The sequence below is a fragment of the Ovis aries genome, chromosome 11 (genome assembly GCF_016772045.2).
Source record: "Ovis aries strain OAR_USU_Benz2616 breed Rambouillet chromosome 11, ARS-UI_Ramb_v3.0, whole genome shotgun sequence".
NCBI lineage: Eukaryota > Metazoa > Chordata > Mammalia > Artiodactyla > Bovidae > Ovis > Ovis aries.
Genome location: NC_056064.1, coordinates 10221498 through 10248006, shown reverse-complemented (window position 1 = coordinate 10248006; position 26509 = coordinate 10221498). Strand labels below are relative to the sequence as shown.

Sequence of the window (26509 nt, the reverse complement as noted above, 5' to 3'; positions counted from 1 at the left end):
AAGACAATACTCTTCTTTCACTATTTCTTCTACCATAAATTTTATAATGGTAAAATTTCAAGGCCCCACAATATTCTGTCCTATACTAATTATATAGTTCAACATTTAACTAAAATTTAACTGCTGTTCTATTCTTTGCTTCATGTCTGAATCTCATCTCCCCATTAGAATTTAAGCTTAGTGAAAGCAAAACCTACTGAGTATTCCCCTCTCGTGGTACTTGGTACCATGCTGGCTACATAAAAAATGCTAATCCCCCCAAAATAAAACACAACACTTTCTAAGTGGAATTAAGGTCATTGTATACCTTTCATTACAGATAAACAGTGGTCACTAAATGATCCAAATAAACATCAGCCTGAAACATTCCATTAAGTCAAGGTTAAAATATGAGCAAGGGATCAAATCCCAGTAAAGCAAGGGAAAAAAACCTTTTATTTGGGTTTAGTTAACTTTGAAATGGAGGGCCGTATCTGTCAAATACTTCAAAAAAATCTTCAGAGGAAAAAAATCTGACTCCCTAATAAATTTTTCTTTTTTTCCAAATTGTCTACATACCTTATTACATCATGTATGGCAAGGCACTTTAAGGTCAGAACTACAGATGTCAAACTAGTCCTCTTAATCTCAGGGATCACATGGTCAGGCATACACTGGTTCCAAAAATCTTTACTATAGATCCGAAAGCATTTTCCTGAGGAAGTCCTGCCAGCTCGGCCACTTCGCTGCAATGCCTCACTCCTTTAGGAAAAAAACAACAAAAAAGTCCCCAAAATGTTCTGTGATTTTTAAGTAATTCATTTTCTTTCTCAAAGCAATTAGAAATTATCTAATGAACTGCTCTTTGAACAAAAAGGCTTAACACAGAGACTTACTTTGAAATTGGAACCACCTCTAGGATGTCCAATCCTAACCTGGGGTTGTGATTTAACTGCTTCACAAAGCCACCGTCTACCACGTATCTAAGGAGCATGGAAAAAAGTTAAGTTTCTAGAAAATACAGAAAGACCTGCTAATTTTTAACCACTTTCGGTACTTCTTTTCTATCAAACTAACAACTACACAACAACTTTTCAGTTAAGGGTAAAACCTGAAAGTAAAGAAATTGGAACTCTGTTGGTTCCACTGCTATTGGAAATGTAAAATGGTTCAGCCAATGTGGGAAATGGTTCGGTGGGTCCTCAGAACATTAAACGTAGAATTACAACATGACTCAAACTCTCCACTCCTAGGTATACACTCAGAAGAACTGAAAACAAGTACTCAACATGTTGCACGTGTGTGCTCAGGCGTGTCCCACTCTTTGGGACCCTGTGGATTGTAGCCCGCCAGGCTCCTCTGTCCGTGGGATTTCCCAAGTAAGAACACTGGAGTGGGTTGCCATTTCCTCCTCTAGGAGATCTTCCCCACCCCGCGATCAAACCCATAACTCCTGCACTGGCAGGCAAATTCTTTACCACTGAGCCACCTGTGAAGCCCACTCAACAAATACTTGCAGACCTATATTCATAGTGCACTATAGGGGCATTATAAGAGCCAAAAGGTAGAAACAGCATAAATGTTCATTAACCATTAAGAGATGAGAGGGTGAACAAATTATGGTCTACACATAGAACAGATATACTCAGCTACAGAAAAGCATGAAGTACTGATACATGCTACATCACGGATGGACCTCAAAGAAACATGCTGAGTGGAAGAAGCCAGGCACAAAAGATCACAGGCTGTGACTCCATTTATATGAAATACCCAACATAGGATATTCATTAAGTGGTGGCTGCCAAGGGCTAGGGTGGAAGCATATATGGGCAACAACTCCTTAAAGCATATAGTTTTATTTGGGGGTGATGAAAAGTTTTAGGACGAGATAGAGGTGATGGTTGCACAACACTGTATATGGAATAAATACTACTTTATTATCCACTTTTCAATGTAAATCTTATGTTGTCCCATAGAAAATACGGGCTTCCCTAGTGGCTCAGTGGTAAAGAACCCACCAGCCAATGCAGGAGATGCAGGTTCAGCCCCTGGGTGGGGAAGATCCCCTGGAGAAGGAAACGGCAACTCACTCCAGTATTCTTACCTGGAAAATCCCACGGACAGAGGAGCCTGACGAACTATAGTCCATGAGGTCGCAAGAGTCAGACACGCATTTAATGACTAAACAACAACAAATGAAAAACTTGAAAATCAGCTCTAAATCATTCTAACAGGTTCAGAATTAACTCCATTTACTCTTTAACAACACCACTTTAAGCCAATTAAATGGAGAACAAGTCAGGTAAAAAACTAAGTTAGGAACAGTACTAAGTCTATCATTCACTAAGGGAACATTCTGAAAGACGCTATTTCATGATCATTGCCTTGGCTGGAAACAAAAAATTACAGAGATCAATTTACTCAAGAGAATTGCTCACCTAAGCCCTTAGTGAAACCATTATTTTTAAAGTTAAGGACAGAAGCAGAGGAAATTAAACTTCCTCTTAGATTTGGATGATCATTGTGCCCAAAAGAAACATACAGAACCTTTGGGGCAGGTCCAGTCATCCTGTGGCAGAGACAGACTTAGTTAAGGACATAAAATATACCGAGTAAAAGATAAGCATCCAGAAGGAATGAGGCTCAAAGGTCTGAAAGAACTTCCCCTTTAGCTATCAGTCTAGACTTAAAATTTCCAAGTGTTTCTCTATAAAATTTCTCAAAAATTTGATGGCATTATTGACTACACTGAAATATAAAGTCCATTTCACAAAAAGCTGAAAAGCAAGAAACAGTACCTCCAGATAAATACTTGGATTTACAAAGCTAACTATATGAAGTGGAGCTGACAGGTCAGAAAGGAATATCAGATCATCTTAGGTATCCGCTGGTAATGGGAACATAGAAAAACAGGCCTGGCCTCCGACTTACAGAAATCCTTGAAACATTACACATAATCTTACATTTGGGAAGAGAAAGCTACAAGTTGCCAAGTACAAGTATTTAAAAGTATCAACAGAAATACTATATGCACCTCCTACTCCATTTCCTATTCAGAGCAAACAATAATTACAAAAAAACGGTGGGTGATTACTAGTTAAGGAGGTGAAAGGGAAACTGGTGGCAGGCACAGAGACACAAACTGAATATTTTATGATTAGCTAAGTGGCTTCCTTGGCTTTAAAAGCAATTTTTAAAGTTATACCTGATCCCGTCTATTGTCAAAGATGTTGCAGAAATATTGGTGGATATGACGCATTTTCTAATTCCAGGTGGAGGTGGCAAAAATATTCTTCTCTGTTGATCTAAAATATATACAGAAAGAAAAGAATAATTCACAACATGCATGTGTCAAACTCAAGCTCTGAAAAACTCATTTCTTTCCATTAGGAGTTGTTTTCTTCACCTCTTTAATTATCTTGAATTAAAAATACAATAGCAAGAACTACTTTTTTTACTCATCTTTTACTATTAAGATATCTAGATCCATGGAACCAGATTATTATTGCTAACATAAACCCTACAGCAGTCCTTTATGTAGGTCATAGCTCCTTTCGAGACTTTAAAAACTGTGGGCCTCGTCTCCATTAAAAGTCACATATGTACACATACACAAAAATTTTCTAACAGTATCAGGATGCTCGGGGGCTCTCTAAAGCCCATCCACGCACTACAGATTAAGAACCTTTCTATGCTTTAAAGACTGATTAACTAAGGTTAATCAGATTTTACTTTTTCAGATGCTGCTGCTGCTGCTAAGTCGCTTTAGTCATGTCCGACTCTATGTGACCCCATAGACGGCAGCCCACCAGGCTCCCCCGTTCCTGGGATTCTCCAGGCAAGAATATTGGAGTGGGCTGCCATTTCCTTCTTTTCCAGATGACTTCATTTCTCAACAAGTAACACCATCCTGATTTTCACTACCCACAGATTCTGAACAGTGGGCCCCAGCAGCAATGCTTAGAGTAACTTTGCTCCTCTGGCCATAGTTTATGGTGCCAAGGGTAAACCTCTCTCCAACTGGACCAGTTCTCATTCTCCTTTGAATCTCTTGGAATAAGGTCCAAGTGGAGAAGGCAATGGCACCCCACTCCAGTACTCTTGCCTGGAAAATCCCATGGATGGAGGAGCCTGGTAGGCTGCAGTCCATGGGGTCGCTAAGAGTTGGACACGACTGAGTGACTTCACTTTCACGCACTGGAGAAGGAAGTGGCAACCCACTCCAGTGTTCTTGCCTGGAGAATCCCTGGGACGGTAGAGCCTGGTGAGCTGCCATCTATGGGGTTGCACAGAGTTGGACACGACTGAAGTGACTTAGCAGCAGTAGCAGCAGCAGCAGCAAGGTCCAAGAGATGCTCAATTTGACTAGGACAGTCTCTTGCAAAGAGGAAAAATTAACTTGTGAACCATAGGGAAGTAACTAAATATATATGGAGGAAAGCTAGTCTAAAGAGAGGAAAGAATGAATCATCTGTAACAGTTCACAACAGAGTATTTCTGGGTGCCTGGCAATCTCCGAGCCTTAAGAGACATGGAATAAAACAAGCAGAAAGATGGATTTGGCCAGACTTGCCCACCTGCCTGGTTAAGCAGAGAACAGAACAGGAGAGTTACTGTTTGCAAGGAAATGATAACAGCATAGGTAAAAGGAGATAAGTGAGAACTGTTAAAAGTCTTGATGCATTCTGAAAATTGTTAAATTCAAAGAGTGAACTGGCAGAAACAGGAAGTAATCATCAGAAAGATGTTTAAAACTGAGATCAGAAATGATGATACTGACAAAGTCTACAATGCTACGTTTTCAAATGAGTGGTCATGGTGGGATGAAGGAAAAGGTTACTAAAGCTCAAGGGGTCAACCAAGAGATTTGGGTAGATTGTCTATTTCAGTGATTTCCCAAAATTAGGAGTGGTCATTCCAGGCAGTACACAAGTCAATCTACTGGCATATGAAAAGAAATTATCAGCATATGTATTTATATTTGTATATATAAATTTGTATTTGTATCTGTATATATATATTTCAACATATATATTTATACTGAACAGTAAGTATATACATATACTGTAAAAAGAAAAAAAATTTAAATGCATGGTTGCATTTGATTTCCACAAGATATACCCACATTCATTTAGAAAAATTTTTCTACTTGAGCAACCTCAAGTTGTCCTCTCCTCAGCAGCCAAGGAAATCTTAACCAAACCTATTTTTAAATAAAGTACAAAATGTGTTTCCAAATAAAATCTTACAAAGATCCAGGTATTCCCAATATATAAAACAGACCAAAGTTGAACTCACAAACGAGAAAAGGAATGACACAGACAAGCACAGTTTTAAAATCATGTACTAGGCCAACCATCTCATTTTATAGATGAGAAAAGTAAAGCCCAGAGAGGTCAAGTGGCTTGCCCAAGATTCACATATAGACAGGCAAGCTTAAAACCAAGTCAACTATTACTGCTCTTCTTCATCATCCTGAAATTAACTTAAAGTAAGAAAAAGCGCTAGAGAGGCAACTCACACATAAGTGATCAAAATTATTTTTTAGGTGTTTCTTAGATTTAGGTAGCTCATTTCTTCCAGATAGTTCAAATGAGTCATACACTACCCGGTATTTCACATTATATGTTTACACATTTATCTGCTGTCTATCTATTCTACTACAATGTAGCTCTGTAAGAACAAGGACTTTTTCTTATTCAAGACATACCACTCCCCTCCCACCCCAGTACCTAAAATTCCTGGACCATAGAAAGTACTCAATAAAGTTCAATGAATTGATAAATTTTAAAATGCATGGTATAAATAATAGAGATCCTTCTACTTTTAAAATTCCACATTACCATAAAAGTTTACATAAATTAGAAACATCCATTCTGAACATATTTATGATCAACTCTGTTTTCCAATTAATTCATTTCTAAAAGTATCTAATTTTCATCTTCAATTCAAGCAAGATTTCAGTTTATCACTGTTCACTAGTCAGTTAAAAAGTCCTTAACCTGCTATTTTGACAAGACTCACATTTGTTCCACACTTACATTTCACCCATATACTTTAACACCATATTCCACAAGTATGAACATATGCCAATTTTATGTCTCTTTGTAAAGGTTCAGGGGAAAAGTTAAATACATATATCCTAAAGCACATTCTCAGTTTCCACAAAGAAAAGGGGAAACAATACTTTCACTGCATGCAAGCTTAGTTCCTTAGTCGTGTCTGACTCTGTGCAACCCCATGGACTGTAGCCCACCAGACTCCTCTGTCCATGGAATTTTCCAGGCAAGAATACTGGAGTGGGTTGCCATGCCCTCCTCCAGGGGATCTTCCCAACCCAGGGATCAAACCTGCATTTCTTGCATCTCTTGCACTGGCTTTTTACCATGTCTCCTCCACCAGGCTATTCACCACTGAGCCACCAGGTAAGCCCACCTAATAAGGTACCAGGATGTAAATTAACAGGCGAGCAGCGAGGATTGGCAAAAAGGCAGAAAGATGTTCCAAAATCTACCAAGAAATAAAGACACTGAGGCTAGACCACTTAACAGTTTTAACATTCCTAAAATATATGTATGTTCCATATTATATGTTAAGGCCAACTGAAACATCCTCATAAAATTTGTTTCAAATTGTTCCTAAAGCAGAAACATGTTTGAAACAGAATGTGTGTGCGTGTGTGTGTGTGTGTGTGTGTGTGTGTGTGTGTGTGTGTGAGACATAAGAGGAAGAGAGAGAGAGAAAATGTTTAAGGGACACAGAGCTATAAACAGAAAATGTTAATCAAAGAGGGAAAATGATTCTGGAACAAAATAAAAGTAGTACAACACGGTTCAGCTCAAACTCTACCCCCACTGGAAGTCATTTTTGGGTGCATCAAAAATATCTTGAGAATCCTCACTAACACAGCTGAAAATCTTCTGACACAGAGAAAAGGCTTGAGATAATCAGTGAACGTAGTTGAAAAGATAAAGTAACTGGAAGGAAGCTAAAATATATGGAAGAGAGGCAATCCAACATAATAATTAAAATTGCAGATCAAAAGAGCAACCAATTTATCGTGTTTGTGGTGGCAGTCACACACATACGTGTGCGTGTATACTCCATTGCTAAGTCGTGTCTGACTCTTTGCAACCCCATCGGCTGCAGCCACCAGACTCCTCTGTCCATGGGGTTTTCCAGGCAGAAGTACTGGAGTGGGTTGCCATTTTCTCCTCCAGGGCATCTTCCCGACCCAGGGGTTGAACCCACGTCTCCTGCATGTTTTGCGTTGGCAGGTGGATTCTTTACCACTGAGCCACCTAGGAAGCCCCTACACAGATATGCACATTTCTCAAAACTCATGAAACTGTACACTTAAAACAGGCATAGTTTACTGTATGAAAAGTATACCTCAATAAAGTTGACTTTTTTAAAAAGCACATAAAATTCCAGGAAGTTTTTACTATAAAACACTCAACATCAAAAAATATTCTAAATGAAGCTATTGAACTTAAAGGATAAAAACAGGAAATTTCAAGCAATCAGACAGATAAAACAAATCACTTACAAGGAGGGGAAAAAAAATCAGGTTGGCCTCAGACTTCTCCGCAGCAACACTCAATGACAGAAGTCAACTGGACAACGTCTACCAAGTTCTAAGGAAAAGAAAGTGTAACCCAAGAACATAAAACCCAGCCAAGATGTAGCTCAAGTATAAAGGCAAAAGCCTGACTTTCTTAAACAAAAGAACTACAAAAAAACAAAAATACCCAGGATCCCTTCTATTAAAAAAAGAAAAAAAAAAGGTTAAAATCTACCCAATCTAAAATTAAACGAAAGTAGTTTAGGAATGGAAAAATTATGGTAAAAGGATTGATGATAAACACTGAACATCTGAACAATGTAAAAATAACTGACAAAAATCAGAGGGGGAGGATATAGAAGAATGTAAGTACTTAACTCTTCATCTTTCAAATCAGGCAATAGATAAGATCTCCAATCAAATATTGCCTAACTTTAGCATATGTGCTGCCAAAGTAAGCACCAAATATAGTCTAGAAGGAAGATATAAACTTCAACTTAATATTTTCATTTTTTTAAACTTAGAGCAATCTTTATTATAAAATATTATCTCATGGTAAAGACTTACTTGAAGTTAAAAGTTAACAATTCCTTCAAGTAAATTCAAGTAAAATTACTTTCTAAAAAAGCAACTAATAGTGTAATCTCACTCTTGAAAAAGTATTTCTTTCAGCCTACCTACTTACTTATCCTTCGATATGTACACACGTATACACACACACACACACACACACACACAGAGATCTGAATAATGTTTTTTCTAATGTTAAAGATGGTTATTTCTGGATGGAGTTTGAGGTGATTTATTTAAGTTTACCTTTGTAATTTTGTACACTGCTTGAATTCGTTATAATGAAACTGTATCATTTTCCCTCAATTGAGTAATTTTTCTTTAAAGAGAGACACCATCTAGGTTAATTCTGCATAGTGGAAAAGGCATTTTTTGGTACTTTTCTGTACTTTTAAAACTTCTACAAAGGGCAGAAAAGAAAAACAAAGGAGCATATGTAAAATCAACCCATTTTTTAAAAAATCTAAACAATAAAACATATCTAAATGTATAAATAAAAAGGTCGGAACAATATACCTCAAAATATTAACAGTGATTATCACTTAATCATGTTGATGGTATCTAAGTTTAATTATTTCTCTTACTTTGATGATTTTACTGTTTTAAAAAAGTATGTATTTCTTTCTAAGATAAGATAAAATTTTTCATTTGGGGAGAAAACACATAGACTAAAAGTCTTTATGTGAAACTCACTAGCCTTATTCCCCCATATCTTTAATTTTAACATTTAAGGAAACTATCCTAGACACTCGGTACATGACATATTGAAAGTAGTATCTTTGTTTTGTAAGCAGAAGAGAAAAAACTATTTTGGGATGTATGCAATAATCTAAATGAGCAGTCTGTCCTCTTTTAAAACGCTGTACGCCACCCAAGGTAAAACTGCTCTCCTTTCCTTCATCTACTGTGGAAACACACGTACTGTTAGACCCTCCACTACTGAATAGGAACAAAGCGGAAGTGAAGTCGCTCACTCGTGCCCGACTCTTTGCGACCCCATGGATAGTAGCCTGCACCAAGCTCCTCCGACCATGGGATTTTCAAGGCAAAAGTACTGGAGCGGGTTGCCATTTCCTTCTCCAGGGAATCTTCCCAACTCAGGGATCGAACCCAGGTCTCTCACACTGTAGACAGACGCTTTACCGTCTGAGCCACCAGGGAAGTCCCCACTACTGAATAAATAACCAGTAATCAAATGTAGATTCACCATGTGACCTCAGGAACATCACTTAGCCTCTATCTGTAAAATAAAGAAATCTGATTATGCATATATACTCTCTCTATATATATATATATATGGGTATATATGCATTTTTCTAGAAAAACAGCCATGGCTTTTATTACTTAAAAAAAAAATCTAAGATTCCCACCCTCCAAAAAAGGCTTCTGCACTGAATTAGAGAATTACTTCAGTGGTAAAAATGCCTAATTCAATGCAATTAATTGTCACTTATGAAGCAACAAGTATATTTCAGTTCGTAAGTTTTTGTAGGGGTTTAGCTTTCCCTAAATGCACAGCAAACATAAAGGAATGTAAGATCTGAACAAAAAGGAGGAAGTAAGAAGAGAGAAAAGGTTTGAGAGAAACAAGAATAAGATTCTTATTCTTGAGTTTGGTATAAGACATTAATATAACAATATCAAGCAGAAAGTGAAAAAACTGGAACTCAATTTAATACACATTTAGTTAGGACTTTTTCAACACACAGTACTTGTCCTCAGGAAGTTCACAGCCTCATAAAGGAGATGAAACAACCGTAACACAAGTTAAATGTGCTAAATGCCACAAGCGGTGCAGTAAAGCACACTGAGGCTCAAAGAAGAGATAAAAGCCAGTGACGGGGGAAGGCAGGAAGGGTTTTACTGAGTTGGTTACACTTGTGAAACAAAATAGCAGAATTTTGAACAGTGAGGGGGGAGAATAAAGGCAAAGGAGGCGTTCAAGTTCAGGGAGGAGCAAACACAGGACCACAAAAATGCTGCCAGAGAAGAAATCAAAAATAGCTCTTCCATTCTGAGCCTGAGTGAACATCACAAGGGGCGGGGGTCAGGGGGAGTTCAGCCCAGTGAGCAGGGTCCTATGACCTGGTAGTAGTAGGAACACCTCAGCACCTCTTCACAGTTGACAGATGAGAATTTTTTCTGTCAAGCAGGGATATATTTAAAGAGTGTGGCTCTTTAAAACAGCCACACTCACAGCTAGCTCAGAAGTTAAGAGCAAATATAAAATATCCACCTCATAATGTCTACCCCGTCACTAAACCTACCAAACCCCTCACTCCAGGCTATAGGCAGGAAACCCTTCTTCCCTCTCCTCACTCCCAAATGCAAGCTTCCTGTTCCTCAAGCTAATAGGAAATAAAAGAAACAACACTGTATTAAGGTCTCTCCCCACAACCCAAAGTAGCAATAACAAAGAAACTAAGTGCTATATTGTATTTACCAGGCTTATAAAGAAAGCCTTAGATCCCAGGAACCTGCTACTGTCTCTCTACTTCATCAAACTCCATCTTACCCATTACTCAGTACCTCATCGGCTCCATCTGAATGCCTCTTTGCACTCTCATAAACTGCTACAATAAATATGGTTATGATCATTATGGATCACCAGTAGCTCACCTTACAGTGCCCTTGGAACCAGAAGGGGAACTAAAATAATAAACAAAATGCTCAGTAATGGCTCTACTCAAACTTAATTTCACATCCTTACCATTTACCTATATACACCAACTGGAATCAAGATTGCCAGGAGAATATCAATAACCTCAGATACACAGATGACACCACCCTTATGGCAGAGAGCAAAGAAGAACTAAAGAGCCTCTTGATGAAAGTGGAGGAGGAGAGTGAAAAAGTTGGCTTAAAGCTCAACACTCAGAAAACTAAGATCATGGCATGTGGTCCCATCACTTCATGGCAAATAGACAGGGAAACAATGCAAACAGAGACTTTTCTGGGGGGGGGGGGGGGCTAAAAAAAAATCACTGCAGATGGTGACTGCAGCCATGAAATTAAAAGACGCTTGCTCCTTGGAAGAAAGGCTATGACCAACCTAGACAGCATATTAAAAAGCAGAGATATTACCAACAAAGGTCTGTCTAGTCAAAGCTATGGTTTTACCAGTAGTCATGTATGGATGTGAGAGCTGGACTATAAAGAAAGCTGAGCACCAAAGAATTGATGCTTCTGAACTGTGGTGTTGGAGAAGACTCTTGCGAGTCCCTTGGACTGCAAGGAGATCCAACCAGTCATTGATTTTCTAAAGGAAATCAGTCTTGAATGTTCATTGGAAGGACTGATGCTGAAGCTCCAATAATTTGGCCACCTGATGGGAAGAACTGACTCACTGGAAAAGATCCTGATGCTGGGAAGATTGAAGGCAGGAGGTGAAGGGGACAAGGGGGGATGAGATGGCTGGATGGCATCACCGACACGATGGACATGAGTTTGAGTAAACCCCGGGAGTTGGTGATGAAGCCAGGGAAGCCTGGCATGCTGCAGTCCATGGGGCCACAAAGCGTCAGACACGACTGAGCAACTGAAGTGAACTGATATACACCAACAAAGAAAATCACATACACTAGGATTTAAGGCTGAAAGCTGGCTAAAGTCATCTTGGAAGGAAAATGAATGCCAGGTTATGAAGCTGGCATTTTAACTCAGTTGACAATAGGAAATGACTGGAGGTACTGAATAAGAGACGGAAACAATCAGAGCTGTGCTTTTGGAAGATTATATTTACCACAGCAGGTAGGATGGCAAGTTAAATCAGGGAAAATCAGTTAGCAGGATACGTTAACAACCCAGGAAAGCAAACTGAGGATCCCAATTCTAATGACAACAAGGGAAAAAAGAAGAAAAACGAAGGCTCTGGAGAAGATAAAGGCAAAAGAAAACCTGTAGGAGTTGCCATGTGCTTGGGCTGTACGATCTGGGAGATGATGAACACACCAGAAAGCCCCATGAGACCCAGGAGGCCTAGAGTGCCAGGAGTCATCACAAAAAAGTGACAGGTGAACCCTAGAAGGCAACCTCTCCAAAACAGAGAATTCTAAGAAAATAGCAAGCTAAGGAAGAAACCTTAGAAAACAGTCATATTCAGAGGGGAACAAAGGCCAGGGAGAGTGGTAAGGCAACAGCCTTATGGAAATAGTGGTCAGAAGAACCAAATAACTACCCTACACAACAGCATTTAAGGAGACTTATTATTAACCCCAAATCAAAATACAAACTAATAGAAAAATGCCATGAGATTTGAGGAACAGGTCACTAGCAAGCTTTAATAGTATAAAAACTGAATTTCAGGAAGATAAACAAGAAGCAATGGCAGATAAAGAACAATTATTTTCAATGTGGCAGTAAGACGGAAAGGAGCTTTATACACAAGTACGTATCTGTTAACAATTAACACAAAGCAACTACACCAGGTTTTGAATTACCTTATCAGTTACAAAGTAAATTATAAAACAATTAGTAGACAAAGTCTCCAAAATGAATGAGAACCTTAAATACCTAACAAAGACCCTACGAATTCCCTTGAAGATGTAACAATCTAAAATAGATGTCAATGTTGAGTGTGAGGGCCCAATACCATCCAATACCATCGTCACAGAAGGAATTTCTAAAATGGCATGTCTACGGTTGTTTACCAACACATACATTTCTGAACTGTTTTTGTTAATATACGGATAAGAACCACCTACTCTATGAAAACAAAACTACACATAAAATATAAAAACATTCCACTGCTTTTTTGCATTACATAAATGCTAATCCCAGTCAAAGTCCAAATAGGAGACTACAGGTTAACTTCCCTTTTGTATTATAAGTCAAATTCCATAATACGATAGTTACACAAAACAAATTCTAAACCTCACTCAGTAACATTTATTATGAACAAATAGAATGATCAGAGTTAGAATTTGCTCTCTGAACTTAAAAAAGAACTACATCATACTTGAAAAGTAGACTAGTATGCTTGGCTACATAAAAAGAAAACAATCCACTCTCTCTGATACGTCTGGATATGTAAGATTCCTAGAAATTCTGTGGCAGCGGCAAATTAGATTTGATTTATGGTACTACTATCAAGGAATTGTAGCCCTCATTTCAAAAAATTAATAACAATATTTTTGTATTGCTGGGAGAGGACACAGCCCTCTCTTAACAACAGTAAGGGGGATAGATGACCAAAGTCTTGAAAAAGTGAATGTGAAAAGACTTCAATAAAAAAAAAAACAAAGTCGTGTCTCTCAAGGGATGAAGGATGGTTCTCCAAACACTATTTCTTGATCTGGGCTGTTGGTTACAAAGGCGAGTTCACTTTGTGAAATTCATTAACCTAAACACTTATTATCTGCACACTGTATCTGTAAACATGTGATTATCCGATAGATTATTCAGTATAAAGTTCTTTAAAAATCAAATTTTCTGTTCTAGTGAGGAATTACCTGTTGTCATAGATCCATAACAGGGCAATATTAACAAGCCATCTAGAGTGGTATCTTGGACATCATAATCATAATCGACAGACTCTGCCATCTGAAAAAGTAACTCACAACTTTTTTCGATTTCAAACTGACCTGAAATGAGGGGAGAAAATAATGTCAGCAACTGGAAAAGCAAAATTAATTTAAGAATGAAAAAGAAAAACCCTTCTAGATTATGTTAGTTTTGCATATTTTAAATATCTCATTTGATCTAAAGTAGATGAACACAAGTTGTACCCAATCCCAACATAAAATAAAAAATACAAGAAATACCAGTTTCCAAGGAATTTAAATCTCTAAAGGAATAAAAACATTTACAGTCATCAAGTCTTTCATCTTGCTAACATGGTATTTGAGGAAGATTCAATAAAGTTAATCATTACCATAGGAGATACTGCATTTGATGTCAAAAATACTTAAGTTCCTTAAAAAGGCTAAGAGATTGTTACAATGTCTCACTTCTGACATTAGTACAGGCAGTGTAGGAGGTGAGCCATGAAATGACTCAGATCTGTTAGCAGAATGCTGCTACTTGAAGAATCACACCAGTCTGAGATTTAACTATTCTATTTTTGATCAAAAAAGCATGCCTATGAGACACGGATTCCACACCCTATGCACTGCTACCACACAGTACCATCCCACCACTCAAAGAAGAAAGCAGCCAGTAGGATGTCTTTTGAAATAATGAATTAGTCATCCAGATCCAGGACTGTTTAGTGGTTAACAGCTCTATGCTGCTGCTGCTGCTAAGTCGCTTTAGTCGTCTCCAACTCTGTGCGACCCCATAAACAGCAGCCCGCCAGGCTCCCCTGTCCCTGGGATTCTCCAGGCAAGAATTCTGGAGTGGATTGCCATTTCCTTCTCCAATGCATGAAAGTGAAAAGGGAAAGTGAAGTCACTCAGTCGTGTCCGACTCTTAGCGACCCCATGGACCGCAGCCTACCAGGCTCCTCCATCCATGGGATTTTCCAGGCAAGAGTACTGGAGTGGGGTGTCATTGCCTTCTCCATATATGGTAACAAAAATATTAATATTTTACCATTTAGTATCTTCCTACTAAAAGGTCAGTGTATTTTACATATGTTTACTAAGGAGACTTGTGGTTTTTAGGGCAGTGTAGAATTATCTTACATCTAAAACTGCTCAGATAACCATAAAAGGCTAGGATAAAATGAGTAGAGCCTAGATTTTCTAACAAAGGTACACAGTACTGTGGTGCCACATTCCCCTCGTATAAAGGGCAAAATTTTTAAACCTGGTACTGAATGCTCACCAGTCAGAAAAACCAAGATGTCTCCAGCCATTTCATTCAAATGGATATCCATGGTCACTTTCACAATCTAAAGCAAGAAACACAAGCATAAAATGCTAGTGGAGATAAGGTCCCCACCACCATTACCGCCACCTCCCTTGGTTCCACAGAAAAATTTAATTCTCAAAAGTCCTAGGACCTATGAAGGCTACCATTAAAATACTAGAGAAAAAATGAATTACCAAACTACTCAGTCAACTAGAATCACAGATACAGAAAAGACATAATAAGGATGTCAAGTAATACCGCTTGAATGTATGCAGTATTTTCTCTATCTCGTGGACCAATCAAATTGCAGAATTTTTCTCTGACTGGATAAAGCCTTCCAGGTATATCAAATATTGGACAATTTCCAAAGAACGCAGAGAGCTTGGCTAATTCCATTGTTGCTGACATCACTACGACCTTTAAATGCTCCTTCCTGTTAGGAGACTTCTCCTGAAATAGCTTCTTCAATAAACCAAATAAGATGTCCTGAAAGAAAAGTAAATTTCTAATAAGTCACAAGTGTACATAACAACCAACTTATTTTAAATAGTTTGCTCTCCTTAACCAAAGGATTCATATTTTAATCAATTAAAATGCATGGAAGGAAAGGCAATTCACTGTACAGGACAAAGCTACCCTCAAAGAAATAAAACTAATAAATAAGCAATAAAGTTAAATACTCACTGTAGTTAGAGTTCTCTCATGGGCTTCATCCAAAATAATGACACTGAACTTGGTAAGATTCGGATCTCCCAAAATATGTTTCAGTAAACATCCATCAGTCATGTATTTGATTGCTGTTTCCTAATGTTCGGACAGCAGAGTATATTAACATACACATAAAAATAAAAATCACAGAGATGCACTCCTGTTTCGCAAATTAAATTTTTCCCCTCAAATGTACAGACATCAAGGGATCAAACTAATCTGACTAAATAACAGAGTACATAAAATAGTCTAATAATATTTTTTAATAACATGGACGGTAAATTATGAAACTTGTAATCTACATAGGCAGGAAAACCAAGGGGAATGTTCTGGGATAAAGCAACAACAAGGAAATACAATGAAGTCTGTGGAAAGTGGTTAAGACAACGCAGTGACCTCTGGTGAGCAAGCTGTGGGAAACAATAATGAACCGGGACCCGTCCCCCTGTCTCAGCTGCTATCATAGAGAACTTAGGAAAAAAAAGGAAGGCGGCACCATTCTTCTCATGCTATTCCTCCCTGACCGTTTTCCTATTGCAAAAATAGGATCAGCCCACTAGCATTAAAAGAAGGTGAGAACGGGAGTTAACAACAGAGCTATCCATAAAACAAGGAAAGGAGAAAAGAAAAACCCCAGCAGTGACCACCAGGAACGCAAAGACAGTATTTGGGGGAGTTATTCTGTGCCGCTATTGCTAGCCATTCCTATTAGGGACCATAAGCAAATCAGGGATTATTTTGCATCTGGTTCAGGATTCAGAAACCCTGAGGGGATATAAATTGTGGCTATGAACTATTACCATGAATACAGAAAATGCTCGACAAATATCTGCTCACTAAGTTTGTTAACTATCAGTTTTCCACGGACTTCAAGAATTCAACCATATAATATGGATGAAGCTTGAAAACATTAGCTAAATGAAATAAGCCACACAAAGGACACAATATTGCATGATTCCACGTTTTAAGTATATAGGAATGCATAGAGATGTAAAGCAGAATAGAAGGTACCAAGGACTACTGGAGGTGGGGGGATGGGAATGCGGAGATACAGCACTGTTGTTTGGGATGGTGAAAATGTTCAGAAAATATAGAGAGTGGTAATGGTTACAGAACACTATGAATGTACTTAATGCCACTGCACTGTTTACCTAAATGTGATCTGAAAATACTAAAAATGGTAATCTTATTTTATGTATATTTTACTACAATAAAATTTATTTTCAAAGAACACAAACGTAAGTTACACATCAAGAACTGTTACAGCTAAAATACACAAGGGAATCCTATGAAAAAAATCGACATAACTGTCACAAAACTAATTGAGAAGGAGAAAAGGAGAAAAGGGAAGGCACCCAGGATAAGACATTAATAACGGGCAATACAAATTAATTCTAATCTGAGGCTTTGTTTCTTTAAAATGCAAATGGAATTTTTGAAGTCAAAATCTTCCATAACTTTTCCCACTCTTTCTATAACTTTACACTACTTAACTAAATACAAACAGAACTTTGGTACCTTGGAGCTGCAATCATCAAAACGAACTTGGTATCCTACTTTGGATCCCAATGTGCATTTCATTTCTTCAGCAACCCTCTGAGCAACAGATATGGCAGCTACTTTTCGTGGTTGGGTCACACCAATCATACCATGTTGTGAAAACCCTACCAAATGAAGAGGTAAACAACACAAAAATGTTAACCATTGCTTCCCATTAGAGTTAAACTGTTTCTGGTCAATCGATACAAACTGTTCAAGAGTTTCTAAAAGAAAACTCTGCAAAATTAACAACACATAGTCTTATATTTGCACCATGGAAATTTTAAGTATTAATTAAAAATAAGTATATATGAATAACCATACATATATACATAATAACCATTCTCACATACATAAGAATACATATTAACAACCATTTAAATGCACATATTTTAATTAGATTTTTTTCCAATTTCAGTCTTAAGATTTACTCTAAAGAGTAAGCCAAGAATTTTTAACCCCTAGGAAGACATAAAATTACACACACTTCCTAAAATAGATTTACTTTTTCCACAGAAGTTTAAACATACCACTTTTCATAGGTTCTACCATTTTAATACCTCAGAAAGCGAAATGGATCTTATAACTGATGGTATTTTTTTCTTTACTGCTGCTGCTGCTGCTAAGTCACTTCAGTCACGTCTGACTCCGTGCGACCCCACAGACGGCAGCCCACCAGGCTCCCCCGTCCCTGGGATTCTCCAGGCAAGAACACTCGAGTGGGTCACCATTTCCTTCTCCAATGCGACCCCATGGACTGCAGCCCACCAGGCTCTGCCATCCTTAGTTTTTCTTTACTAATAGTATGTAAAATAGTGGTATGTCTTAACAGAATCTTTCTTTAAAAACTATTTATGTATTTTTGGTTGTGCTGAGTCTTCATTGCTGCGTGGGCTTTTCTCTAGTTTCAGCAACAGGGACTCCTCTCCGGTTGTGGTATATGGGCTTCTCGTTTCAAGCTCTAGGCCGAGAGGGCTCCAGGAGTTGCAGCTCTTGGGCTCTAGAGCAAGGGTTCAATAGCTGTGGCGCATGGGCTTAGTTGCTCCACTGCATGTGGGGTCTTCCCAGACCAGGGATCCAACCCATGCCTCTTGTATTGGCAGGCAGATTCTTATCTTATCTGCAGGCAGATTCTTTACCATTGAGCCACCAGGGAAGCCCAACAGGTAGCATCTTAAAAGACCTGATTTATCAGAGTAAGTTAATATATAAGCTAAGAAATTTTTATAATATCCTACATAATTTTGCTGTATACCAACCTTATGATATAAAGTTTTACCATATTGAAAGGAAAGACACTGTAAGGGTAATTTGTTGGCAGGCTTGGTGTTACGAAAATCAAGGAATAAACAGTTACCTGATGTCACTCTGGAAAAAGAATCCAGAAATAGTAATGGCAGCAACAGATATCAATATATCCCTTCCCTTGAAAATCATTTCAATACCCAACGTTCAACAGTCTACTGCAAGACAACCTACTCTACAGCAGAGAATCAATATCTACCTATAATTCTATTTGGAATTTTTATGGTAACTGAAAATGCCATGCAACTAATTCCGGAATCTGAAATAAGACTGCAAAAAAGAGCGAAATATACAAGGACAGTGTGCCAAGAGAAGAATCAGACTGTAAAACAAATGATAGGCATTTATGTAATACAGAAGTCCTATTAGCTTTTAAGAGGATATTTTTTAAATGCTCCGAATATTATCCCAGAATAAAATTACCTGCTTCATATAGATATTTTGGGAGTTGAGTTGTTTTACCACTTCCTGTATTTCCAGTAACAATAAGGAATGAATTGTCCCTCACAGCTTGAATAAGCTTTTTTCTTTGTTTCTGAATGGGAAAAGTTGGAGTAGTTCCTCCCTCCTGTGAAGTGCATCCTTTCTCTTCTGTAACGACAGGGCGGGGGTAGGGGGGAATGTGCAATTAAAAGGCCTGTAAAGATATCTCAATTTCCCAAAACTGAAAAAGAGAGTGACAATAGAATTTTAGGGCTGGAAAGAATCAACCCATGACTTCTCGGTGAAATCCCTTACATCCCATTTGCGAGCGAGCGTTTCTAAGCTCAGAGCAACTTTTTAGTGAGATCAACTTGAGCATTTCATAATGCATGACTCAAAGTATCTGACAAAGTAAGCCTAGCACAAGGCAATGTATTTGCAGGTATACCTATCCAGAAGCACAAAACCCAATTTTATTAAATAATAGACCTCAAATCTGGAACAGGGCAGAAAAACTCTCAGCTGAATGAAAAGCCACCTGTATTTGCTTCTGATTCACGGTTCAAGTTAGGTCCCCGTTCAGAGTGACTGATATCCCAGAAGGCCAAGTGGTGGGTAACCATGGAAACTGGCTCCTGGAAACTGGCTCCCTTCATACCGTACCCAAAGGCAGGCTGGCGGCCCGGCGGAGGGGCGGAGGGGTGGGGGGGGGAACGGGTGGGTAGAGAACAAAGGCTTTCTGAGCCTATTTAAGAGCAGGACGCGTCCCGGCGTTGGGGTGCACTTTTTTTGCCCCTCAGCAGGGTTCTCGCCCAACTTAGGTCTGGGACCGCCCCTCTCCAGTCCAAAGTGGTTCACTGGACGCAAAGTTCGCCTCCGGCTTGGAGGGCGACAGGAAGGCTGCAGCCTGCAGCCTCCTCTTCTCCGCCTGTCTCAGGCGGACTTTCATCACCCCGCCATCCTCCCAAAGCCCCGTGCTACCACTCCCGCTGGCCTCCGCGGGGTCCCGCGGACCGCACCTCTATCCGCGACGGAACCTGCCGAAGGCCGCTCTTCCTGGAGGTCTCGCGATCTCTCACCTTCCTCCTGCCGCCTTGGCGCCCTGCCCGCGACGGCGGGAAACCGGGACATAGACCTGGCCCCGAGCGGAGGTGAGCACGTCCACCGGTCCTGGGGAGATGGGCGGGGAGAGGCGAAGACGCGCCCTGATGACGTCGCGGTGTTTACTTCCGCGCGTGCGACTCGGGCGAGGGGCGGGGGAGCCGCCCGATGACGTGGCGCTACGAGCCCGCCCGCCCGGGCGGATATTTCCCGCCCGCCGTCCGCGTGCGCTGCAGCTCCGCGCGCGAAGCCAGCCCCGACGTCCGGGAGGGCGCGGTCCAGGGTCTCCGCTTGTGCCCAAAAGGGCCGGGAGACGCCTTTTTTTAAAATCAGTGGTCGCTGCAGACGTATCCAACCTTCACACACCTAACGTGATGTGACCCTTCGTCAGGAGCTGAAATCTTTGCTAGCGTTTGGCGTTCCACAACATTCTCACCTTCAGTGAAAGTCGGTCAGTCGTGTCTAACTCTTTGCCACCCCAGGGACTATACAGGCCATGGAATTCTCCAGGCCAGGATACTGGACTGGGTAGCCGTTCCCTTCTCCGGGGGAATCTTCCTAACCCAGGGATTGAACCGAGGTCTCCCACATTGCAGGCGGATTCTTTACCAGCTGAGCCACAATTGCTTGTCCTGAAATGTCCTGCAAAGGCACACGGGTTATGAGTGGCACACCCGAACTTCTTGCGTAGTGTCAAAAATTAGGCTCCCCACGCTGTTCATCGGGGACGCTGTGAACATGCATCGGACCCTGCATGTTAAATTATATTTAGATGCGTATTTTCTTCTCCTTTCCCCCAGCTAGACGCAGGGCAGCAACTTTAGAAAACTGTGATACACTCGGCCCAGCATCAAATTGGGCTGTTAATATTTTTTGAATTTGCTGGATGGTTGGATGAACGATTTGATTTCCAGAGAAGTTAATCGCATTTATTTATTTATTTTGCTGCACCACGGGCATCTTGTGTGATCTTAGTTCAGCAACCAGGGATGAAACCGGTGACCCCTGCCCTGGAATCAAGGAGTCTTAACCACTGGACTGACAGGGAAGTCCGCTAAGCTCATTTTAATGGTTGTTGATTCCTTGGAAACCACAAGAATTGAAAAGTTAAACACATATACAACAATTGAGGTGGGGTGAATTTTTCAGCATAGGTACTTTGTGAAGCAGGTCTTTCTGTTGTAGAAACTTGCAATTTTGTAAGTAGTGTCAATCATAACAAAAGCCGTGCAAGATTATTTCTTGGACTTTCCAACTCTTCCTGCTGTTAGTACTTCCTGTTCAGTACTTCCTGCCAAAGACAACTCAAATTATCACTTTACATTAACTAGAAGTCCCTACTCTCCTATCTGACTAGGCTTCAAAAGATGTCATTGGACCTTAAGATTTTGTTGTACTCATTAAGAATATATGTATACCAACTCCTTGTAAATAGGACTGATAAACATCTCCTAAAATGCAAGTTTATCAGATTTTGAGTGAGAGCAACTTTCTAATAACTTTGTATCTTCTGCATTCCACAGGAATAAATCTGTAGAAGGACATCCCAGATTTCTCTCATCCATTAAAGGAATCTCCTAACATCCTGTATTCTGCTAGAAATTTAAGCTATCACAAATCAGAGAAACCACAAAAAAGCAAAAATACATTTGTAGTATTGGCAAGGTATTGGTGAGTATAGGGCATGATAAGTCACTTTTGGGGCTTCCCTGGTGATGGTGTTGTTCAGTCGCTCAGTTGTGTCTGACTTTGAGACCCCCTTGGACTGCAGGAGTCCAGGCTTCCCTGTCCTTCACCATCTCCCAGAGCTTGCTCAAACTCATGTCTATCAAGTCAGTGATGCCATCCAACCATCTCATCCTCTGTTGTCCCCTTCTCCTGCCTTCCAGTCTTTCCCAGCATCAGGGTCTTTTCTATTGAGTCGGCTCTTCACATCAGGTGGCCAAAGTATTGGAACTTCAGCTTCAGCATCAATCCTTCCAATGAATATTCAGGATTGATTTCCTTGAGGATTGACTGGTTTGATCTCCTTGCTATCCAAGGGACTCTCAGGAGTCTTCTGTAGAACCATAGTTCTAAAGCATCAGTTCTTCGGTGCTCAGCCTTCTTTATGGTGACACACCCGTATTGGGCGAATTCAGATGACCATTATGTCTACTACTGCAGACAAGAATCCCTTAGAAGAAATGGAGTAGTACTCACAGTCAACAAAAGAGTATGAAATGCAGTTCAGTTCAGTTCAGTTCAGTTCAGTTGCTCAGTTGTGTCCAACTCTTTGCAACCCCATGAATCACAGCACGCCAGGCCTCCCTGTCCATCACCAACTCCCGGAGTTCACTCAGACTCACGTTCATTGAGTCCGTGATGCCATCCAGCCATCTCATCCTCTGTCATCCCCTTCTCCTCCTGCCCGCAATCCTTCCCAGCATCAGAGTCTTTTCCAGTGAGTCAACTCTTTGCATAAGGTGGCCAAAGTACTGGAATTTCGGCTTTAGCATCATTCCTTCCAAAGAAATCCCAGGGCTGATCTCCTTCAGAATGGACTGGTTGGATCTCCTTGCAGTCCAAGGGACTCTCAAGAGTCTTCTCCAACACCACAGTTCAAAAGCATCAGTTCTTTAGTGCTCAGCTTTCTTCACAGTCCAACTCTCACATCCATACATGACCACTGGATAAACCATAGCCTTGACTAGATGGACCTTTGTTAGCCAAGTAATGTCTCTGCTTTTTAATATGCTATCTAGGTTGGTCATAACTTTCCTTCCAAGGAGTAAGCGTCTTTTAATTTCATGGCTGCAGTCACCATCTGCAGTGATTTTGGCGCCCCCAAAAATAAAGTCTGACACTGTTTCCACTGTTTCCCCATCTATTTCCCATGAAGTGATGGGACCGGATGCCAGGATCTTCGTTTTCTGAATGTTGTGCTTTAAGCCAACTTTTTCACTCTCCTCTTTCACTTTCATCAAGAGGCTTTTTAGTTCCTCTTCACTTTCTGCCATAAGGGTGGTGTCATCTGCATATCTGAGGTGATTGATATTTCTCCCGGCAATCTTGATTCCAGCTTGTGTTTCTTCCAGTCCAGCGTTTCTCATGATGTACTCTTCATAGAAGTTAAATAAGCTGGGTGACAATATACAGCTTTGATGTACTCCTTTTCCTATTTGGAACCAGTCTGTTGTTCCATGTCCAGTTCTAACTGTTGCTTCCTGACCTGCATACAGATTTCTCAAGAGGCAGGTTAGGTGGTCTGGTATTCCCATCTCTTTCAGAATTTTCCACAGTTTATTGTGATCCACACAGTCAAAAGCTTTGGCATAGTCAATAAAGCAGAAATAAACGTTTTTCTGGAACTCTCTTGCTTTTTCCATGATCCAGCGGATGTTGGCAATTTGACATCTGGTTCCTCTGCCTTTTCTAAAACCAGCTTGAACATCAGGGAGTTCACGGTTCACGTATTGCTGAAGCCTGGCTTGGAGAATTTTGAGCATTACTTTACTTGGGTGCAATCTCAAAGAGGACAGAATGTTCTCAGTTTGTTTCCCTGGTGACTCAGTGGTGAAGAATCTGCCTGCCAGTGCAGGGGACACAGGTCCCATCACAGATCCGGGAGGATCCCACATGCCTCAGGACAGCTAGGCCCATGTGCCGCAACTGCTGAGCCTGTGTTCTAGAACCTGTGAGCTGCAACCACTGAAGCCCAAAAGCCTGGAGCCCATGCTCCACAATTAGAGAAACCATTGCCCTGGGAAGCCCACACACAGCAACTAGAGCGTAGCCCTCACTCACTACAGCTAGAGAAAGCCCGCTTGCAGCAACAAAGACCCAGTGCAGCTATAAGGAAATAAATCTTTTTAAGAAAATAGTCACTTTCTAAGAAAATGAGCAGAATCATTTCAGACCAATGACAGAATTTATTAAACACTTAGCAGTCAAACGTATAATATAAATTTTTTCATTTATTCTTCACAAAAACCCATAAAAGTAATTATCACTAATTTTCACATATGGAAATCAAGGCTCACGTATTTGCCCAAGATAACAAAACACAGAGGTAATAGGACTAGGGTTCAAAGCCATACTAATAACCACTGTACTGTAATGGTAGATGGAATTACCTAAATCTTGGTGCCTAATATATTTTCTTCCAATGTTTGTAAGTCAGCTATTATAAAATTATTTCATTCTCATGTGAGAATCACCCAATGAGAGGATTCAGAATAAAACCTGCAAGCCAAGAATAAGAAAAAGTAAAAGTGAAAAGCTCAAATGTTGTTTAATGCTCTTGATTTTAAACCCAAGGCCATTTAAAGCATGTTACCATTAATAACCATGCGCTCAGGGTTACTTCGTATTGAAAGATCAACAGTTATTTCCTGTTCAGTGAGTTTACAAATTATAATGGCAAGTAAGATACAAATACAGATGGAAAATAGAAAATGCATGGGTTGAATCTGCAAAGAAAAGTCAATGTTCCCAACAACATTGACTCTACTTCCTGTTATCTTTGCCTCACAAGGAGAACCTGAAGGAAATAATATTCAAAAAAGTGTGAGAAGTGTGGCTTGCACCTTGCTGCTATTGATTCGTAAGCAGTCTTTCAAAATGTTCTTGAATCCATACAATGTACTTCTGAGCATTCAAAAGACAGGAAGGAGTCTCAGTATTCAATATTTACAGGGATTTCCCTGGCGGTCAGTGGTTAAGACCCCACACTTCCACTGCAGAGGGCTCAGGTTCAGTCCTTAGTGCAGGGGGAAAAAAGACTTACAAAAATAGAATCTAATTTTTAAATTGGAGAAGGAGATGGCAACCCACTCCAGTATTCTTGCCTGGAGAATCCCATGGACAGAAGAGCCTGGAGGGCTACAGTCCATGGGGTCACAAAGAGTCAGACATGACTGAGCGACTAACACACATACACACAATTTTTAAATCCTTTTCAGAAAGAAAGAGTAAAGAACCATGGTTATAATTTAAAAGAAACAAGTGGTACAGAAAGAAAAATTATCACAGATATTAATACAGTAAAATCCGGAAAGTCAAAAAACACCAGACAAATGGCAGTATGTTAAATGTTAATCATAACAGAAAGTCAAGAAAGAGAGGGAGCGATAGTGTCAAAGTCCTTGGATTTTTTTTTTTTAATCCATGAATTTGACCAAACCAATAGTTGTTTTGGTAAAAAGAAGTAGCTAAGAGCCAGACTGTAAGTGGGTGGGAAAAGAATTAGAGAGCACACTGAAAAATGTACTTAATGCACTTGAAGATGTTTGATTAGAATCAAGGAAGGTAAATAAAAGGAGAGCAGAGAATAGCCAGAAAAAGCTGCTGCTGATACAGTGTATGCGTGATGATTCATGGTCAGTGAAATTGTTGGGGGTGTAATTACAGGGTGTCTTTAGGAGGCTTGAAAACACAGAGGTGGTGATGAGGGAGAAAAAGTACATTCACATCTTGAGAATGAATGCAGGGCTACAAGAGGGAGAACAAACTTTTAATCAAAGTAGGTGTAATACGTCTGCATTTGTGACAAGTTTGTATCCCCAAATATGAATCTGATTATTCCTCTCTGTCTCTCTCCTTTATTTCTGTCTTTCTTGTAAACCAAAAGAGTTTTCTTCTGCTCCAGTCCTCACCAGAGAAGAAACAAAGACATAAGTACACAGCCGACCCAGAGGCCTAGATCGGAGATTTCTGTGCGTGCTTGAAGAACTGGTTATTGCTTCTCTTAGGCAGGGAAGACTGAACCTCAGGAGGGCAGAGAGAAGAGAGAATGTAAGGAGAAAGGAAGAACTGATGGAAGGAATAAGGAGCCCTGAAGTAACCAAGAGAAAGAGGATCTTTCACTGGAAAGTCCTAGTGGCAGGCATTCAAGATGAGCCACCTGCAGTATGTCATGAAATAAGTTAAAAGCGAAAATAAGTTAAAAGCCAAAACTATGACCAGTCAGTCACTTAGCAATCCTGAATGCATGTAGGCCTGGAAAGTGAGAGGGAAGCTTGTATGTTTTGCAGGGAATGAAGACATGAAGAACCTCACTCCGTAAACCAGACAGTTAGACAGAAACAATAGAGAATTTTGTAAGTGAGGTAGTGGACCCTATGCCACTGTTATTTATTCTATTAACATTTCTGTAAATGTTAGTGATTTAGGCATTTTGAGGAAAACAGTTAGATGGCCATACCATTGAACTTATAGACCCTCGTGCTGGGAAAGATTGAAGGCAGGAGAAGAAGGGGATGACAGAGGATGAAATGGTTGGATGGCATCACCGACTCAATGGATGTGAGTTTGAGTAAACTCCGGGAGTTGGTGGTGGACAGGGAGGCCTGGCGTGCTGCAGTCCATGGGGTCACAAAGAGTCAAACATGACTGAGCGACTGAACTCTTTCTGAACCCTTCAGTTCAAAAGTGAAAAATCAGCATCATCCTACTTTCTTCTCTTTGTTCTTTTTTCGGTGTGCATATATTAAGATTTGATGAGTATCATGAGGCCGCTTACCAAGCAGTCATTAATCATTCATCAAT

General features: G+C 40.0%; 1 protein-coding gene across 4 annotated transcripts in view; it reads right to left on the bottom strand.

The window, feature by feature from the left end:
* The window catches only part of DHX40 (DEAH-box helicase 40), a 46221-nt gene extending 26147 nt beyond the window's left edge, over positions 1–20074 (bottom strand). The window contains exons 1-10 of one of the 4 annotated variants that reach the window (XM_004012409.5): positions 19900–20074; positions 18881–19048; positions 17132–17277; positions 15590–15709; positions 15164–15391; positions 14879–14945; positions 13564–13695; positions 3185–3284; positions 876–962; positions 559–741 (exon numbers count right to left, since the gene is read on the bottom strand). In XM_004012409.5, the coding sequence (XP_004012458.1) occupies positions 559–741; positions 876–962; positions 3185–3284; positions 13564–13695; positions 14879–14945; positions 15164–15391; positions 15590–15709; positions 17132–17277; positions 18881–19048; positions 19900–20011 (1343 nt within the window). In that variant the 5' untranslated portion in view covers positions 20012–20074. The remainder of the gene's footprint in view (positions 1–558; positions 742–875; positions 963–3184; positions 3285–13563; positions 13696–14878; positions 14946–15163; positions 15392–15589; positions 15710–17131; positions 17278–18880; positions 19049–19899) is intronic. The other 3 variants (XM_012185213.3, XM_060395128.1, XM_060395129.1) reach the window with 3 other exon arrangements.
* Between the last annotated feature and the right edge of the window lie 6435 nt (positions 20075–26509).